General features: G+C 41.8%; 1 protein-coding gene across 9 annotated transcripts in view; it reads right to left on the reverse strand.

Moving 5' to 3' along the window:
* FBRSL1 (fibrosin like 1) overlaps window positions 1-21,782 on the reverse strand; it is a 581,862-nt gene that overhangs the window by 25,326 nt on the left and 534,754 nt on the right. For all 9 annotated transcript variants that reach the window (XM_088476700.1, XM_088476701.1, XM_088476704.1 and 6 more), the window contains one exon: window positions 19,585-19,633. In XM_088476700.1, coding sequence (XP_088332826.1) covers window positions 19,585-19,633 — 49 coding nt within the window. The remainder of the gene's footprint in view (window positions 1-19,584; window positions 19,634-21,782) is intronic.

Below are 21,782 nucleotides of genomic sequence, written 5' to 3' on the forward strand. Positions count from 1 at the left end.
GCAAAACCAATATCATTAACCTTTGACTAAAGATCATTATTAAAAAGAGCACATTTACTTCTAAAGGGTTAATGAAGTACTGATTCCACGTCTTTATATATTTACAACGGCATACAGAGTAAGCCACATGATAACTCATCTGGCATACACATACAGGTAATTTTTATTTTTTAGGAAAAAATAGATTGAAGAATCCTGCTTTTTTCAGTATTATTAAAGATAACTGATCTATACAGAAAAATCATGAAATAACTTTTCCCATGCTCAGGAGACATCAAATCGACCTTATTGTAACCATGGTATCCCACTGACCCATTACATACTGCTGCAGAAGTTAAAGGACTACTACTTACAAGTCCTCACTGTACTGCAACCCAACCCGTCAAACCATCCAGCAGTGAAGGGTTTCCAGCTGCTGAGGAATACCATTGTAAACCGCAAGCTGATGTATTGAAAGGAAAGGGCTTGCTGGCGGTCACTTATTATTCATATTGATTGTCATCCAGCCCTCTGAGTGAGTTATTAATCACAGCAATTAAATCATGAACACGGTCCTGGTGCACATATTGAGCCCCTACCAACAGATCGATAGCAGCAAACCTCCAGAAGCAATTACTGTTCACTGAAATGCAGCTGCCTATTATTTAGCAAACAGAGTACTAAGCTGTACGAACACCAGAGTTCTGCGTAATGCGGCCAAGAATCTCATACTTGGGTCTGTACCACTGCACACAGCTTTATTCTTTTATTCAATACAGCAAGATCCTCAAGCCTGCTAGTATAATACCACACAATTCTCATGTCTGTGTAATGGCACAATGCCCATGCCTGCCTATGTAATACTACACGATTCTCATGCCTGCCAATATAATACTGCACAATTCTCATGCTTGCCTGTGTAATACTACACGATTCGCATCTCTGCCTTTAGAATACTGCACAATTCTCTTGCAGGTATGTGTAATACTGCACAATTCTCATGTCTTCCTGTGTAAAGCCAGGTACACACTCGATTTTGTTTTGATTTGCACAAATCGGAACGACATATTGTGCAGTGTGTATGCACAATATGTGCATTCCCGTGGTCACATGCAACGTCGTCAGATTTAATGCGCTGCACATCAAACCTGACTATATCGCATGCAGCGCCATGCATGTTAATGACGGACAGAACAAGTGATCGATCTGTCCTTCATTAGTCGCTGCAGGATGTACCGGCAATCATGCGATGTGTCCCTGGTCATCGGCATGTTTGCCGGTCGCACAAGAGTGTACCCATCTTAATATTGCACTCATGCCTTTTCTATGTAATACTGCACAGTAGTGCTATATGAACTTTAACCTGGGGGATGTTTGACAAGGTTCAGTTCACAATAAATAATTGTTTTAAATAACTATATGCTCCTGTCCCTTTAATTATTTGTCCCAATACAGTTTATTGAATGCACCTGGAGTATTGCTACTGTAGATAACCGAAACAAACTAGGAGAACAGGACATAGTTAGCAGACATTGAATTATAACTACAAACAAAAAAGGCAAGCACAAGTAAGTACCTGCAGTGCAGATTTTAGCATGAAGATGGGGATGTGGGAACGCGGAACGGGGGTTGGGCTGTTAGGGTATAGCAGATGGCCCACAAGGAGGGAAGCTGACCCTAAACCAGGGCTCGACAAATCCCAGGGGCCAGGTCGCCATGGCTACCAGATTTTGCAGTGAGGGAGAAAGCAGATCCTCATCAGCTCTGGCGGAGATTCGTGCCTATAGTATTGCGGTGTTCATATTATGCACAGGAGTGCATGTGCCGAGTGTCGCCTGCGTGACTGCTGTGCCCGTGTCCGTCCCGGCCTGCGCTGACGACTCCTCTCCATTCTGGCCTGCTCTGATCCCTGCTGTCTGTCCCAGTCTACGCTGATCCTCCTGTACGTCCTGGCTGTCTACTGTCTCCTATCTCCGGCTGCATAGAGCTCTCCGGTAGTAGGGTCTATACGTGGCCAGGGATTGCGGAGTGGCTCAGAGGGATAGTGGTGTGACCACGAGAGGAGGGGGGTTTTGTTGTGCTTTCTGGCACCATTGTTTTATGTGAAATGTGGTCCGTTATTACTGGAGGGTGGAGCAGGGGAACTGTGCAGAGCAGTGAGGGAGCCTCCATTTTACTTTATCCATTCAACTGTAACCATTTTGTGGACTAGTATAGTGTGTATAAAGGTTGCATAACACACAGAGCTGTGCTACTTACTCACTCCTGCGATTTTTTTTTTTTTGGGGGGGCGGTGGTCTGGCTCCTACAATTTCACCCTGGCTCCTAGATTTTAGACAAATTTGTCAAGCCCTGCCCTAAACAGATGATCTTGAGGAAAGCAAAGATCTCATAGGGCCCTCACCAAAAGGCAGGGTTAGCATCCGCTACATTTAATTTTCACGATACTGGTTCCACAATGTATCACATGTATCAGGAAGAGCCTAGGCAACAGTCTCTGCATCACGATTCTATTTCATGCGAAGTGAATAGCGCCGGGAATCAGCTCCCGAAGCTATTCAATTCATTTGCGCTGCTAAGCCCGACTAAGGATTTCGTCTCGAATCCCTCAGGTGATGCGAGCAGGAAATCCGACAAAAGTCCAGACGCGATGCCGTTTTCTACCCTTAGCGCTGGGAAAACAGCATCGCGTCGGGAAGTTTAGTCGGAGAATGCCCGTTCTCGTGCCTAAACACCCTATTTAAATGCACAAGAACGAGCCTTCCCCGACCTAACTTCTCGCAGAATTGAATAGCTCCGGGAGCTCATCCCCGGCGCTATTCACTTTGCGTTTAATTGAATCGTGCCCTTTATTTGTATGTATGTATATATAAATAGAAGTACAATAATAGAATTGTGACGCTGTCTCTAAGAAAAACTAAGATTGTGGTAGGTATTCAAAGTCAATCTGTCTTCAGGGGAAAGTTTTTACTTTTTCTCCCTATGTGTATTCGTCACACTATTGCTCCTCTTCTATTTTGAGTGGCTGCTCAGTCCTTTCAGTTTAACGCTTGGTAAAGACGTTTTGGTTTCTATGGAGAGACTGCGTCTGGGAACCTCTGGTCTATGGCTATTTTATGTGCTGGGAGTTATGCACAGACAGATACAATAGCTGTGATACTGTCTGGTGGTGAACAGATTTCCAAGGATACCCTGACTGCTATATACGCTTAACTGACAAGTGTATCTATGGTACGCATATATATTGGAATATCTTGTTGAGATTAATTGGTACTTAATATATTACACTATCAAGCGCTTGTCCTTCTCCTCCTTTCTCCATGTATATATAAATATATATATTTTTTTATTTTTGATAAATTCCTACAGTCATCTCATGTAATATTTATTAACAGTTATTTATATATCGCTTGCATATTCCACAGCGCTTTTACAGAGAATACTTGGCCATTTCTATCAGTCCCTACTGCAGTGGAGCTCTATTCATTGCTCGGACCCAATATTTAACTCTGTATCAGAGCATCTACTTGTCTCTTAGTGAAGCTGCATGGATCTCTTACTCGACAGAGGCTGCTGTCAAGTTGCTTGGGGAGAATAATGGAGTCCCACTAGAATACCTCTCACCAGTGCAAATCCAGAGCTTGTCAGTATCTCAGTCAGCAGTGACTAAGAAAAGAGAGCAGCTAGGACACAGAAATATGCAGAGAAACAGTATATATAAATACAGGTAAAAAAAAACATTTCACATGAATAAAATGATTCTATTCATCTGCATGTTTCCAAAGTCTACCAATATTCGCTCAGTATTGCATGTCATATGTAGCTCTACGTAAAACTGCTAGGATCTTATGCAACATAATGTTTTAACGGCTAAAGAGTAACTACTAATTGTAAGAATGGATGTAATATTGTGACAGTGTCATCAGCAGTTACAGGAAGATTCAGGTCTTACTGATCATCTTCTGTACCAAACCAACATGCTGGTTACTCTAATAAACTGGCAACCCCATAAGGTGTCTCATAATCCTTTAGCCCCCACATAAGGAGCCTCATCTTGCTTTACAAATTACTTGCTTGTGTTAAACAATGGAAATTAAAATTAGAATTCTTCTGAAAAGAAATATACTAAAAATTACCATCTTAAACATTGTGCAAGGCAGCATAGGTATAAAATATATATACGGAAAAGGCAATTAAAATATTTTTGAGCATTGCCAGATAGATACACCTAGCAACTGTTCATATAGTCGCAGATCATTATATGTCTTCTGAGGCATGGAATTAAAAGAACACCTGACAAATGTGACTACAATAAAAGGTCTGCAACCTGAAAACTAAGACAGAATAAGCTACCAGTTGCTAATTAAGATCCTTCATTTGTATGGCAAGTGTCCCATACATCCTGTTCCCATGGCAACACAGTCTAGCTGTGCACTGTTTAACCCCTTCACTACTTCTATAATAGCTTTCTCTCTATGTATATACACACACAGTTTTGAGTGATAGCACAGCAGTGGGGTACTGGAAGCAATTAGGATGGATGGGGTATGTTTTGTGTGGTCTAAATGTAAGGACGATTAATGTGTGATTGTGTGTATACTGTGGGAATCCCGTCTTAGGAGGGTGCTGAATGAAAAAGTACACATTGTGGGAAAAACGGTTTATTCATCTAGCAAGAGAGCACTGTGACTCCATGCAGAAAATCTTTCAACAGTTTTTCCCACAACATGTGTACTTTTTCATTCAGCACCCTCCTAAGGCTGCATGCCCACAGTACACACACAAGCACACATCACACTCACATTTAGACCACACAAAAACACACCCCATCCATCCCAATTCCCTCTAGTATCCCACTGCTGCACTGCATCACTTCCATTCACATATTGTAATTTAGAGGCCAGACCCCTTTCTAAATACGGTGTGCAATACCCACATCCCAAGTGAGCGCAGTATATTCATACCCATTCACATATACTTTATTGGATCCAAAACATTAGTGGATTCCTAAAATCACACAGGGGGCGATTCAACTCTTATCTGGCGCCTTTACTAATGGGCGCCCGTGCAGTGTGCGTGCCCGACAGCACCAGGTTTTGCCGCGCAGTGGCGCTAAACACATCTAAAAGTACTGGAGTTTGGCGGCCCAAAGTGCAGATTTCTCGCCACCACAGGAGGCAGCACGGGCGCCCGAATGGAGTAACGTCTGAATTGCTCCGTCGGGGTGCCCATTACTTAAGGTGCCCGATAAAAAAACTGAATCTTCCCCATCGAATATTCACCATATTTAGAAGATCTAAGAGTGCAGTGAATAATGTCTTTTTTAGTTCCATTAATGTGACACCCAGGCTGGATCATATATAATAAATACAGACAACCTTACTTCTAATATTATCATTAATTTCACTAAGTACATTTCAATATAGTTCACACTGGGAGAAAAACACAAATAGGTAAATTTGATCATATCTTGCAGAGTTAGTTATTTGTATTTAGTGCATGACATGTTTTGTAAACAGGAAATGGACACATTATGCCTGCCCTACATTATAAGCAACAAATAGGGTAATTTTTAACATGCTGAACTGACCAGGTATGTATCTCCTGTGTATTATAAAGGTAATGTCCTTTTAAAAGCCAAGGAAGGTTTGGCACTTCTGAAAACACTAATCTGAAAATCAATGAGGACCCTGCTGCCTGGAATACTGCAGATGGGGGGGATTAGCAGCGCTCATCATTCTCTTATTGACTAGCTCTAGGAGAGAGAGAGAGAGAGAGAGAGAGAGAGAGAATCTGGGATGGGAGGCTTCACATGCTTTTTCAGTGGATCAGAGACTGGAAAGTTATTAATCAGAGTATCAAAACAGAAGTGTCTAATGGGGGTTGTAATGATGGGATCTTCTGAAGGGAGAGGCAAGGAACATTCATGTAAAAAACAGGATTTATATTTACAGTATATGTAGATTACAGATGTGCCCAGCTAGTTTGTTGCTCCATATGCCATGTAGCACGCCCTGTATCTCGTGCCACACGATACGCCTTGAGTCACACCTTTCAGTATTAATCGCAACAGAACGGAACGTGGCCCAGGAAAAAGTCACAGGGACCTCTTCCCTCATGTGCTTTTCTTTACACTTTCTTCTATTTCTTACTCCCCACAAGAGCACCTAACACGTGACTGCTAACTCTCCCTGCTGCTTATTGTGAGTGCTTTAATCGCTATTGCAGCAATGTATATAAACCATGTCCTTGTCCTGCACTGTAATGTACTATAAGTTACTCATTTCGTGTTCACTTATTAGTTTATGTACTGTGTAAGGCGCTGCGGAACACTTGTGGCGACATAAATAAAGGATAATAATAATAATGTCAGTGTGTAATACAACTTTTTTCCTAAACTACACTGTGCATACGTCCGATATCCAAAACATTTTCTGTATCACCGCCCGATGATTAGCTGACAGAACCTGTGATTCGGTACACTGTATGTGCATCTGACCTGTCTAAGACCCTGATGCTGATTGTGCATCTTAAACCCAACACTTGAGCCCCTGCACCCCATAACTGTATGGGTCGGGGACTTGTGGAGCAATGTAGTGCCTTCAATACACTACTGCAACATTACTAAACAGGAAATCAGGTGGTCTTATTTAAAATTGAGGTTGCGTTTGAGTCCCTGAACCCCAACACCTGTGGGTGCGTCTTAAACTCGACAAACTGTACTTTATAAAAAATAAATAAATAAATGAGAAATTATATATATATATATATATATATATATATATATATATAGGAATGAATCTAAAGTAATCATGATTACGAAATATTGGGCTGCGGTGAGATTTGTACCCTATACCGTGGAAATGTAAAACCACCACTCTACCACTAGACCAAAAAAGATTTCACATCCATTTACTGAAGCCTTGTGCACTCCACCCACCTGCTGCCAATAGGGAGGGCGCAGTGAGGGAAGCATAATAATAATGATAATAATAAAAATGTGTCCTCCTTTCAAAATATTATACTAATACATGTAAACACATAACCCCACCATTAGTGAAGAATAATTCATCCCGTCTCATTGAAAGCTGTGCGTGTGTCTCGTTAATGTATCGGTTATACCGTCATAACATGGCAATTAGAATATCGTACAGTACTGTATGTGTACTGATTTGCGTCCCGTTCAACGAGCTTCTGCGATATTAAAAATATTGGTTGTGCGAACATGCAAATACACTGCGTAAATGTGATTGGCCCGCTTGTCAGGGATATCCATCCACTTCTACAGTATGGTATTCAGTAGTACAATTTCAACAGTGGAGCACTCGCCACCCAGTGGTTAAGTGTTGTATTACATGCCGTTGTAGAACGCCACGTTGCACCACAGTACAGCCATCACGCAACGTTCCAAGGCGCGAATCCGAAGCCTGAATGTCACACTATGAGCAACAAACTAGCTGGGCCCATCAGTATATTTAAAAGGAACGTCAATGGTGTGATAAAGGATTACTTTAGACAGGGTCATAGTCTCTTTAGTCCCTCAAAATAATTTGATTTCAACACAATCTCAGAGGTGGATGACATCTTGCTTCAGTCTATGCTTTCAATTTCACACAATCCAGATACTCATTCATAATAAAATGTTATGAAATCATGACAATATTTCATAAAATCCCATGGTCCCGATTCATGATTAACTGAAGTAATGAGGCTGAAGCAAAAACACACACACACACACACACACACACACATATATATATTAAATGACACCAATGTTTACTTTACACCAAGCATATTAAAATTTACACTTTAGTTCTGCAAAAAGTTGGCTAAGAATATTTTTTGGGAGTACAGCTTGTACCTATGTATGCAGACATTAAATAGGTGCATTTGCATGATAAAGAAGGTAGAGTTCCTGCTAGTCTGTTTTAGCAGGGTGCCGTGCCCGGTTTTAAACTATAAAAATGTGTCCTGCCCTTTCGGATGCGCCCTGGTGTCCCACTGACCCTCCCGGTGAATGTGGTCCTTCCCTGCTCCGGCTGCTGAGCTGAGCGTGCTTCCCCTCCGCCTGAACTCTATCTGTAGATACGTCTGCATAATGCATCAAATCACAGACAGGGCGGCTGAGTTTGCCTCTGCCCACCTAGGCAAACCCAGCCCCGTCTGCCTCCAGATAGCAGGACTGGATAGGAGACACCACTGGTGCAGCCATGACCAGCTCATCTTCATCGGGACTGGTAGCGGCTGAGTGGTGGAGCTCTGTGGACAGCTACAATGGACAGATGGGATGCAAGCCCCACTGTCTCCAAATAGCAAGAGATGCCAGAAAAGAGAAGGTCCTAAACATACCAGCTCCACGGACCAGCTCATCTCGAAGGGGCATGCCTCCAGAGTGTTGGAAATGGGGGCGTGTCATGAGGCCCTGCCCCCTCCACACTAGACCATGCCGCTGTTCAGGCATGCGCAAGTAAGATTGACCTTCAAAAGTCCTCCTTCGGGATCATCACTCTGCCCTAAAACAAATCCTACAGTGAACACTACATAACTTCACAGTTTGTGATGCCTTTTCTTGTTTAGTAGGAGTACTCATTGATAGATTAAATTATTTTCACAAGATGGTGGTGATGTAAAGTTTTATTTATGGGAAATGCACACTGTACGAGTACATTAAGGGGGTTTTATCCACCTTCAAGGAATAAAGGCATAACAATTAAATGGTCCAAGGTATAACCATGATTTTAGATTTTTCCTAAAGTAATAATGGAAACATAAATAAAGAAAAAAAAAAAAAAGGATCTACTGATCATGAGTGTCCCATTCCTAGCAGTTGTTGCACATTATTTATTCAGGTGGTGAAATTACTCATCTTAAAATTTATCCATATAAAGATGATGGCATTACCAAACATAGCTGGAAAAAAAAATAAATTGATTTTTACTCACCGTAAAATCTCTTCCTTGGAGTCCATCTGTGGGATGCCATTACTTCTGGGTTACACATAGTGAGGAGTGGAGTCGGTCACTAGCTAATTGAAAACTGGCTCCCACCTCCTATATAACTCCCCCCATTCCACACTAAGCTCAGTCTACTGTTAAACAAAGTCGGAGAAAGACCCACGGAAGAACTGAGAAACTAGAGACCAACAGATATCTAGTATGAAACCAAACAAGGGAGGGATCTTGACATCCCCCAGATGGACTCAAAGGAAGCGACAATGGTCCAATTTATTATTTATTGCCAATTGGCAACCCTGTTCAGATTTGCATCCTGTAACCACCACCGGAGAGACTGCCGGGTCTGCAGAGACAATCTGAACATCTGCCTGTTTAATCGAGGGTCTGGCTTCACCCATCGATGAAGCAATTGGTTTTGTAGTGGACGGGCATGAATCTGGCGAAAGGGACGGCTTCAAATGAAGCCACCATTTTTCCCAGCATCTGCATCGCCCTGAGATATGAGACATCTGTAAAATTGTCCTTATTCTCGATTGCAGATCCTGAATCTTTGCCTGAGGAAGAAACACTCTGACACCAGGTGTCAAAGGGAAGACTCAAAAATACCATCCTCTGAGATGGAATTAAATTTGATTTGGGGAAATTGATGATCCAGCCGAATCTCTAGAGCATACCTAATAGGGCTATTGATGCTACCCTTAGCAACAAATTGTCCAGATAAGCCAACACATTTATATCCCCACTCATGAGTACGGAGATCATGTGTGCCATAACCTTTATAAAGATTCTGGGAGCGGTGACCAAACCAAATGGCAGAGCCTGAAACTGGAAATGTTGATGCCCCACTGCAAACCGCAGAAGATGCTGATGGAATATGGAGGTAGGCACCCTTGAGATCTATGGAGGCCAGAAAATCCTATTCTTCCATGGAACAAATGACTGACCTTATTGACTCCATCTTGAATCTTTCCAAGTGGAGAAAAGCATTTAACCCCCTGAGGTTGAGAATGGGACGAAATGACCCCATCTGGGTTGTCTACCAAGAAAAGACTGGAGTAGAACCCTAGGCCCTGCTGTAGTACTGGAACCGGAATAATTACTCCAAAAATGGAAAGCGCAGAAATTGCCTGCATGAGAGGCGCCTTTCTGCAACCATCCGCAGGGAGAGGAGTGGAAAAGAATCTTTTTGGAACAGGACCCTCCAAATCCAAAATGTAACCCCTGGATTCTATTTGAGTTACTGGATTGAATCTAAGTTTCTCAGAACTTGAGTAAGCAACCTCCCATTAGAGGTCGGGTCCCAGTCCTTTGACAGTCATGTGGATTGACCTGCTGGCTTAGCAGCAGGGCGACTGATGCCGGGGACAGCACGTCCCCTAAAGGTCATTCTTCTGGGACTCCTAGGCACACCATGGAAGGCCTGAAAGCTTCCTCTACCTTCAGTAAGAAAGGAACGAAACATAGGAGATTTTGGTTTAGGTGTAGTTACAGGAAGGTAAGGACTTTTTCCTCCTGTAACCTGAGACAATTTTAGTTAACTCTGAACCAAACAAAGAACCTCCTTCAAAGGGCAATGCCTCTAAAGCATGCTTGGATTCTGTGTCTGCCTTCCATGTTATAAGCCATAGCTAATGCCTGGTGGAAATGGGCAAAGCTGAAATATGAGACTGTACCTGAATAGTATCTATTAAAGCGTCACCTAGAGCTTCCAAAATCTGATCAGCTAGAGTTAGTTTCAGACACATCCCGATTGAAAATCAGTATTAATCTGGTTCAACCAGGGACTGATAGCCTTTATCAGCCAGGCGCTGGCCAGAATCGGATGAAGCCAGACTCCTGACAAAGTGAAGATTTAAGTACAGCCTCATTCTTTCTATCCATAGGATCCTTAGGAGTTACAGACTGTGTTGTGGGAATAACAGTATTCCTGAACAACATAGCAATAGGAGCATCCACTATGGGGGGAATTTCCCAAGGCTTGGTATCCTCTTCCGAAAATCAGGTTTTAACCAGGCTTCTTTTAACATTTCCTCAAAATGTGAAGATTCTGGGAAAACGTATACATGTTTCTTCTTACATTTAAAGAAAGAAACTGAACTAGTCTCTGGAATAGCTACTACCTGTAAAGTTTCCCTGACAGCATCAACATAGAAACTCCTGAATCAGAAAGGGAGTCACCCTCCCAGTTTTTCTCAGTCATAATCCAATTCCCCTTCTTCCTGGGAAGAGGTAGCTGAAGCCTGAATCCACTGAGGAATGGCCTGAACGTCTTTTAACAGCTGTTGCCCCTACAATCATCATTTTATTTAGGGACATCACCATCTCAGCAAGACATTGTCCCATATTCTAGGCCCATCTGGGCTCTACCGTGGGATCAGACAAAGGAGGCGCTTGAGCACAGGGTATCATATAATGTAAGTCACCTATGGCATCAGCCATAGATCTGGCCCAATCAGGCATCACAGGCTGTTCAGCCGAACTTTCGGATAATGAACCCCGTGAACAACCAGCATTGAGCGACCCTGGGTCTGTACTTTTTGGCATTTTTTTTCCTCACGTTTTATACAAGTATAAACAGTGACTGATCCATTTTTAGGAACCCTTGTCTGGATTATCTATACTGAAAAAGAAAGACAAATCTAACCAATACAGATAGCTACCTATTTTCCCATGGAAAAAGTGTAGCACTGATTCTATAGAAAAATTGAGAGGCCAGTTAAGACTATTCACCCATTCGTTAAAAGGCAAAAAAAAACCCTGGCTCTAAAAAAAAAAAAAAAAAAAAAAGGCCAATTACTTGGCAAAAACCAAAGTTAAAATAAATCCTATATACCCCTGTATCTTACTGCCTAAATTCCTGATTTCTATATGTGCCTCCCACTTTTTAAGGGGCCAAAAGTAATGGGACTATCAACTCAAAAGCTATTTCATGGACAGGTGTGGGCTATTCCCTCATTTCATTATCAATTAAAGCAGGTAAAAGGTCTGGAGTTGATTCTAGGTGTGACATTTACATTTGGAATCAGTTGCTGTCGACTCTCAATATGAGATCCATAGAGCTGTCACTATCAGGGAAGCAAGCCATCATTAGGCTGAAAAATCAAAACAAACCCATCAGAGAGATAGCAAAAACATTAGGTGTGGCCAAATCAACTGTTTGGAACATTCTAAAAAAGAAAGAACGCACTGGAGAGCTCAGCAACACCAAAAGACCCGGAAGACCACGGAAAACAACTGTGGTGGATGACAGAAGAATTATTTCCCATGTGAAGAAAAACCCCTTCGCAACAGTTGGCCAAATCAAGAACACTCTCCAGGAGGTAGGTGTATATGTGTCAAAGTCAACAACCAAGAGAAGACTTCACAAGAGTGAATATAGAGGGTTCAACACAAAATGTAAACCATTGGTGAGCCACAAAAATAGGAAGACCAGATTAGAGTTTGCCAAACAACATCTAAAAAAGCCATTACAGTTCTGGAACAACATCCTATGGACAGATGAGACAAAGATCAATTTGTACCAGAGTGATGGGAAGAGAAGAGTATGGAGAAGGAAAGGAACTGCTCTTGATCCAAAATATACCACCTCATCAGTGAAGCATGGTGGTGGTAGTGTCATGGCGTGGGCATGTATGGCTGCCAAGGGAACTGGTTCCCTTGTATTTATTGATGATGTGACTGCTGACAAAAGCAGCAGAATTAATTCTGAAGTGTTTCGGGCAATATTATATGCTCATATTCAGTCAAATGCTTCAGAACTCATTGGATGGCGCTTCACAGTGCAGATGGACAATGACCCGAAGCATACTGCAAAAGCAACCAAAGAGTTTTTTAAGGCTAAAAAGTGGAATGTTATGCAATGGCCAAGTCAATCCCCTGACCTGAATCCGATTGAGCATGCATTTCACTTGATGAAGACAAAACTGAAGGGAAAATGCCCCAAGAACAAGCAGGAACTGAAGACATTTGCAGTAGAGGCCTGGCAGAGCATCACCAGGGATGAACCCCAGCGTCTGGTGATGTCTATGCGTTCCAGACTTCAGGCTGTAATTGTCTGCAAAGGATTTTCAACAAAGTATTAAAAAGTGAAAGTTAGATTTAGGATTGTTTAGTTTGTCCCATTACTTTTGGCCCCTTAAAAAGTGGGAGGCACATATAGAAACCGTTGTAATTCCTACACCGTTCACCTGATTTGGATGTAATTACCCTCAAATTAAATCTGAAAGTCTGCAGTTAAAGCACATCTTGTTTGTTTCATTTCAAAGCCATTGTGGTGGTGAATAGAGGCTAAAATATGAAAATTCTGTCAATGTCCCAATATTTATGCACCTGACTGTATAAGTAATAATCCTAGTTAACTGCTTATCTTGTTAACCTTCATCCCCCAGTATCTGCTGTGAGCTCCTCCACACAGCTTCAGCCACTCTCATCTGATGTAATGCATGGCTATTAAGCTGCCGACAACAAAATACCTGGGAGAGGTGTGGCCGGGCGCGGCATCCTGCTCACTCAGGGCACCTGTGTAATCATAGCATCCGCCGTTCCCCGGAGACTACCCACGGTCCGGAATGATGATGACGTGCAGCAACGACACGTGTTGGAACCCATCAAGCCTCTCTCTCCTCAAAAGCCAGCAGCATGTTGCTGCTCTGTAATCCCCCCTGCCGCCCAACAAGGAAACCTTTGGGAAAGAAAATCGGCGTGGTGCTGTGGAAGCCCCGGGGAGGTGAGAGACATGCTGGCTCTACAGTGCATGTGAGTAATAACAAGCTCGGCCAATCTGCTCAAAAGCAGTGTGCCAGGAAGCAGTTCATAACGGCAAATAAGATTTTTACACATTCTGTAACAAGCTTACCTTCTCTTTGCCAGCGTCCCCCTCAGATGTGTGTCTGGCATGGACAGAGACCCAGGGACTGTGTAGTTTGGCGACTATCTCAGGGACCATCTTTAGAGTGGGATACAGGTTCACACAGACCTCTAATCTATATAACTCCCACTCTGCTAGGGTTTGTCACCTGTTGCCAGGAATGAAGCACCCAAACCAAACATCAAAATAAATAAAGCCTAACTAAAAGCTAGCCAGTGCCTTACTCCAAGGCACAAAAACAAGACTGAGTTTACAGTGGAAGGGGAGGGATTATATAGGGGGTGGGAACCAGTTCTCAATTAGCTAGAGCCTGACTCCACACATAATTATGCACAACCCCAGAAGTAATGGCATCCCACAGATGGAAGGAAGGAAAGAGAAAGAAAGAAAGAAAGAAAGAAAGAAATACACAGACTCATTGTAAATCCAGTTGTTATACACCTTCTTGCTGTTTTTCCTCGTCTGGCATATGATCAGTCTGGTACACGAGCCTGGATCTGGAGCGTCAAAGCTGCCTGTATATGTAACTAAAGAGATCCTGCTTAGTAACACCAAATAAAACAAAAGTTAAAGCCCCAAATCTCTCAAACCTTGCATTGTGTGTTTATCTTGCACGATTATGATTGTTGTTCATCGAGCATTCTGCTAAGCCACAAAAACATTTACAGTAGGATGAGAAAAGTAACATTATTAGGCATATTGCATAGACATAACTATAGGTATGTCTGCTATTTGTAGAGCTAATGTGCCAGTGCACTGTCATGGTGGGGTGGAACTACTCCTCCCATATGACCTGCCATTGCCTCCCTTGTTGATCAGGTTCAAATAGGAGCTGTTTGACCCAGGGATCAATGTCCTTACCTATCATAGAAGGAACACAAAAACACTGTGGGATTCTTTGCTGCAGGACATTTTCAGAGCACTGACCATATGAGAATTATCAATGTCAAATAATAATAATAAATAATAAAGTATCAGAAAGAAAGTCCACCATACAAATGAAAATAACTATTCCCTTTAATTTCTTCAGCTATATGCAGTCAGTTTGAATATAATGCTGTACTATTCACAGACTATACTATAAAACCACCATCACTACACATATGATATAACTACAAAATAAATGATGAGCCATTTGCAAGTTTATTTGTTTTTAAATTTCTCTAAAACCAAGACACAAAACATTAACTAATACATGGAAGCTGCTGTGCCATGTGACTTGCATTAAACAAGTCCATTTGTTCTTTCTTTATGGTTTTTAATGACCTATAAATGTAGTTAGAGACTAAGGGCCATATTCAAATTGAGGCGAAAAGTCGGAGGTCGGACTTTTCGCCATCATCACCGTTTTTTCCTGGGATAAAGTATCGGGCGTGAGCCCGCTTATCCCTGTATTCGATTTGGAATCAGCGAAAAACAGGACCCGGCGGAAAGGTAAGTATCGAAAAGTCCTCTCACTTTTGGGGTAATCAGCCTGTCACCCCCTAGAAGATGGTCTGACATGGGGGATCACTATGGATACTCCCGATTTGGCCTGCTGAAGGTAACTGGGGTTTTTAAACAGCCGCGGCAGGTGCCCAAATGTGGCTTTGAAGAAGTGGTGAAGAATAGCACTTAGCTTTTTTTTTTTTTTTTTTTAAATAACTAGTACCATCAAATTTGGGGTACATGAAAATGGGTGCAAGCATATTGTTAAGTCCCTGAAGTGATTTTTAAAAATTCTTCAAAAATCCACCTACCGCAACCACCTGCATTCTAGAAAACACCTGCCGCATACTTTTGGGGACATGAATATGGCACTAAATCGGACATAGGTCAGTAGCTCCCAAAAACTTTCATGAGTATCATCAGTTTCTTCACAGCACAGTCTACAAAAAATATTAAAATAAATAAATTGTGCTTACATCCTTGTGTTAAGTTATGTGGTGGAGGACAGGGCTGTGATTCTGTTTGTCCACATATTTTATGTTAGTCAGCCACCAACATTGCTTTTAACTATCACATTGACCATAAATAATTTGATCTAGTCCTAGACCATCAACACGTGGCTCCCCTTGCCCCACGGCACCAGGTTTGGGAACCACTAATTAGGTGAATCCCATAATCCCCCCAAAGGATACCACAAAACACATGAAGATGATATACATAACTGGCCACTTCATTAGGTACACTGACTTATTTGAAACATTAATTCCTTAGAGACTGCGACTTGATAGCATCACACAGTTGCAGGTGGTTTGTTGGCTCCACATGCATGCTAAAAATCTCCCATCACACCACATCCAATAGTTGCCATCCTGGAATTAATATCTGGTGACTGTGGAGGCCATTGGTGTGCTTTGAACTCACAGTCATGTTTGTGGAAATAGCTTGATATGATGCGTACTTTGTGACACGGCACATTATCCTACTGGAATTAGGCATTAGAAGATCGGTACACTGTGGCCATAAAAGGGTGCAGATGGTCAGCAACAATACAAAAGCAGGATGTTGCATTTAAACGAAGGTGTGCAAGGAAAACATTCCCCATATCATTATACCACCACCTTTCTCAACTATTGACACAAGGTAAGGTGGATCCATGTTGTTTATGCATCTCCATGCCACTGCAGAAATAGGGCTTTGTTAAGACCGGGCAACATTTTTCCAGTCTTCACCTGACCAGTTCTGGTGAGCCTGTGCTCACTGCAACCAAAGTTTCCTGTTATTCACTGACAGAAGTAGAACCCAGTGTTGTCTTCTGCTACTATAGCCCATCCACTTGAAAGTTCGACAAGCTGTGCATTCAGAGATCTTCTTCTGCATAACATTGGTTTGAGTTAAGTGCAACATACATCTGCTGCCCGTTTCCCCGATCGGACTGGAACCACCGATCGGAAATGCTGATCGGCGGCCAACTATGATCGGCGATCTGTCTGAGAATTGGTATAATTCTTCAAGTTAAAAATCCCAGATTTGCTGATCCCTATCATTCCTATAGATTGCAAGCTTGAGAGCAGGGCCTTCCTACCTATATATCTATCTGTGACTACCCAGTTTTGTTCTATTAAGGTATACAATTGTAAAGCGCAATGGAATATGTTGCGTTATATAAGAAACTTAATAAATAAAATAAATATTTTGTTTGGGATCGGCAAATCAGTGAAATCCAAAATGTTGGATTTCATGATGCCCCGACCCCGGCATTTGGGGGATCAGAGAATTGGCCCAATACACCGCAGATGTATGGTGGCCTTTACGGTTACCTTCCATTCAGTTTCAACAAGTCTGGCCATGCTCCACTGAACCTTCTCATTAACCAGGCACATTTTGTTTTTGGTTTAGTTACCATTCACCATTCTCAGCAATCTCTATAGAGGGTTGTGAGTGAAAATGGCAAGTGATCAGCAGGTTCTGAGGAACTCAAACCACCAACAATCTGGAACCAACAATCATTCCACAGTTAAGCTCACATGTCTTTTCCATTCTGGAGTTTGAAACTAACATCTGAATCTCTAGACCAGGTCTGCATGCTTAATGCATTGAGCTGCTTCCACATTGTTTGGCTGATTAGACGCTTGCATTAAAGAGCAGTTGTACATAATATAATAGCCACTGAGTTCATAACTATATTGTGACTGATCAGTGTTTAGCATGTTGGCAACTTTGCTAAATTAAAAGTAATAGTATGTGGTCTGAGCAACCAACAATAAATGTTAACTTACATTTCAGCAAACACCGTAAAAATCTCAAAAAGGGCAAACAATAAATTGGACCCAATAACTTATTCAACTGTATCCCAGCAACTAGCTATGTAAAATTCTTATCACTGTTGCATAAACATTGCATCTTAGCTACTTGGACATTTATAGGATTAGTTAAATAGCGCACACAACATGATCTGATGATTAATTAGTTGCTTAATCAACTTATCAGTGACAAAGAAAAAAAAAACACAATCAAATTGTAAACCACATTATTACTCATTTATTAGGCAGGGATGTTCTGTTTCAATACATTGTTTGTAATGTGAACATCTTAATTTATAGGACGCATACCATGCTGGTGCTTTATCAAAAGCATAATAATAATAATAATGGCTGAGAAATAAAATTTGTTAACCCAAACAAAAAAAAATTCATACCCAACAATCATTACCAAATACCAAAGCTCAAGAGACTAACAAGATGCATTTGGTAAAGCAAGGTAAACACAGTGTAAGCTATGCAAACCATAGGGATGGGGTCATTAAAAACAATGGTTATTTGTATACTAAAGCTGGCCACACATCTGAAGATTATCTGCCCAACCTGCCAACTAGTTGATTGGTTGGAATGAAAATCTGGTAAGGTATGGGAGTAACTGATGATCAGCAATTTGCTCCTAAATGTCAGAAAACAGATGAAAATGGTCAGACAAGTTTGTTAAATGTTTGATTTAAACAATTTGTTCAAACAACAGTTTTTGTCCATTTTCCGGCATTTGGGAGAAAATTGCTGATTGTCATTTGCTTTCATCCCGTACAAGATTTTCATTCCAACCAATCAACTAGTTGGCCGGTTGGACAGATAATCTTTAGGTGTGTGGCCAGCTTTACTCATGCTGACACTGACAGATATATTGGCCAATCAAATGATCAGCCAATATATCTGGTGTCCGTCGGCCGGTGTGCACCAGAGATATGTCTGTTAACGACGTAGCTCACAGACATATCGCATTGGCTGTGCTGCACAGCCGATGGACAGATATATCTGCAGACATATCTGTCCATCGGCAAGTGTGTACAGGCGGACATGCAGAAACAGCCGCGGGGAGGGGGGCGGACCCGCCCCCCCGGGACAAGCGACTGCCTAAAAGATGATTGTCGTTCAGTGTATATGAACGACCATCATCTACAGATATATCTGCAGATCACTCGATCTGCAGATATAGCTGCTAGGTGTGTACCCACCTTTACTGTACTAGGGTTAAGCTAATAAAACACATAAAAAAGAGTGGGTATGGGGCCTAATGCAGAAACCTTAAAAATTAAATCCAACTATACTGAAATATTTGTATTTGAATTCACACTATTTAGTAGCAAATGCAATAATTTAGGAAAATGATTTAACAAACTTATCTTGAGATGCTGCCACTTTCTAAACAGGAACATGAAATCAGCAAATAACTCATGATTTATATTAAATGAAAAGAGAGCTTAGGTAAAATTTCCTGTCCAGTGCCCAAGGTGCTACACAAATGTAAGGTTGGTGCCAAAGCATGTCTTGTTGCACTCACCAGTTAGTGAGTAGGATTCAATCTGGCCATCAGTGTGGTGATTATTATACAGACTCATTCATTGTTTAAGAGCATACCATTTTCAGTGTGCATCTACAGTTCATACAGGCAGCAGTGTAAACCATGGTATGTCCCAGAGTTTACACTGTTGCATATGTGACTTCTACATTTTTTTGCGTGTTGTGATCGACATAGAACAGAATGTGAATACATGTTTTAAGTTCTCATGTGAATAAGCCCTAAAGATGCTGAGGAAAAGCCTATTCACTAACATAAGTATGATAGGCTATAAAAATAAGACTAGCCAAAATAATAACAAAATAGGCATAAAAAAAAAAATATATATAACCCCCCCCCCCCCACACACACACAAAATAACACCAATAAAAATGTTGTATTCAAAATAAACTAGATGAATTGCAAGGTTGAATTACAGCAGTACAAAATATTATTATAATTATATAAATATATACCATACTGAAATTCAAAAGTACAGACCTGCAAGTGATATATTTGGGACTTGCTTACCTGTAGAAGCAGCTGGAGAGAAGAGGGCCTCAGAGCCAACATTGGAGCACTAAGGAAAGAAAAACAGGTTAATATGTAGTTACCACAGCAAGGGAGGTATTGTTTTTCTCCATTTTATTCACATAGTTTATACTGTCTAAAATCTTGTAAGGAGGAAAAACAAAAAACGGCTCACTTTAAGCTAACTTAAAAAAAGAAATAACATTTGCTATTCTGTGCAGTGCCGATTTTCTTTTTGTCCTCAAGGGTGCAACATTGAGCTATCAAACAGAAGACAATTAGCAATGGTGAAATATTAAACTGATGGGAGTTGTTTTACAAGAACATGTTTATTTTGCTGCAGCTCCCTGACCACAAAAATATAAAACAAACAGATAAAGGATCCAAAGTGAACAGAGACAACTGCCAGGGATCACTCCAAAAGGAGAGCCGAAAAACACTCAAAAAACAAAAAGGTATTCACCAATCACGTCATCGCTACCCCCCTCCCCGGACTACCCACTATTGCTCAGCAAGTCGGCAGCCACGGGGGAGGGGAGGGGGTGTGTGTGGCAGTTATGGCAGCTACGAGGGGGTGTGGGAAGGTGTTGGGTGGTTGCGGGAGACTTGCCTACTTTTCCGGGTAGCCGGGAGCTACACCCGATTTTCGGGAGCCTCCCGGCCGTTCCGCGAGAGTAGGCCAGTATGCATTCAGGGCAAGGCTGCAGGATTTAACAAAACGGAGTAGCAAATAAACAAATGAGGCAGTGGTGCTTAACAGTATATGCGTCCCCTCACGCTGTAGTTTTATCTATGAGGGGAGAAGATGGACAGTGCATAGATATTAAAATTTTAAAATGGTTATATAGCACCCGCAATACCTCAGACAAAAAACTGTCAGTAAGTGCAATAATCTGTTGTAAGACAAAACCACTGGCAAGAGTAGAGGTACTTACCAATAAAACAAGACAGATTTACTTTAGATATCGTAGTCTCTATAGGGGGGATAAATTTAGCGCGGTGCTGAATAGCCCAGGAAAGGAGTTCCTGGGGCTATCCAATTCACTGCGCTGTTAGCCTGACTAAAGGATTTCTTCTAGCACCATCCAGGGGGTGCAAGCAGAAATCCAACTATAAAGTGCCGACTGCGATCCTTTTTCAGCTTAGCACAGAGCTTACAGACACACGGTCTGCACTTTAGTCGGAGAATGCCGGTTAACGCGACTAAACACCCAGCTTAAGGTGCAATAACAGACATCTGACTGAAGTGGCTTTAGTTGGTGAATTGAATAGCTTTGGGAACTCCTTCCCGGGGATATTCAATCACACGGAATTGAATTGCCCCCTACAGTTGTGTCCACATACATCTTATCTCCGTGCGCTACAAGTCGCGCTAAACAACACGTGAGCGTGTTTTTGTACAACATTTTCATTTGACTGCATCATATTCGCACAACAATGCAAATGAGACACACAAGCAGCTTCTGCTGATTAAAAGGATATGCAGCATGCCTATATTCTGTATTTATTTTATTACCAGTTATTTATATAGCGCACACATATTCCGCAGCGCTTTACAGAGAATATTTCTCCATTCACATCAGTCCCTGCCCCAGTGGAGCTTACACTCTATATTCCCTAACACATGCGCACACAGATACACACTAGGGTTAATTTTTGTTGGGAGCCAATTAACTTACCAGTATATTTTTGGAGTGTGGGAGGAAACCGGAGTACCCGGAGGAAACCCACGCAAGCACAGGGAGAATATACAAACTCCACACAGTTAGGGCCGTAGCTGGAATCGAACCCATGACCGTAGCGCTGTGAGGCAGGAACGCTAACCATTACACCGTCTGTGCGACTGCGGGTGCACCTGCATGGGAAATGCTACGTTACAGCGTCAGCGGCTGTGACACTAAGGTAGTGTTTCGCATGCTGACACAGCTGCAGTCACACACAGAATAGAGGCATGCTGCATATCATTTTAATCAGCAGAAGTTGCTTGTGTATCCTATTTGCATTACTATGCAAATAGTACGCATTTGAAGGGAAAAAGTCGCACGAAAAAATGTTTGACGCTACCGAGTCACTCCATGGCATGGTGCGACTAAAAGGGCTGTTTAACGCGCAAAGAAGTAACATGTATGTGTACACATCTGTATATAGTGTTTATACATACACACAAACATTAGATAGCTGAATATTTTACTATAAAC

This window comes from Taudactylus pleione, unplaced genomic scaffold, assembly GCF_031769625.1.
Source record: "Taudactylus pleione unplaced genomic scaffold, aTauple2 ptg000191l, whole genome shotgun sequence".
In the NCBI taxonomy this organism is placed as follows: domain Eukaryota; kingdom Metazoa; phylum Chordata; class Amphibia; order Anura; family Myobatrachidae; genus Taudactylus; species Taudactylus pleione.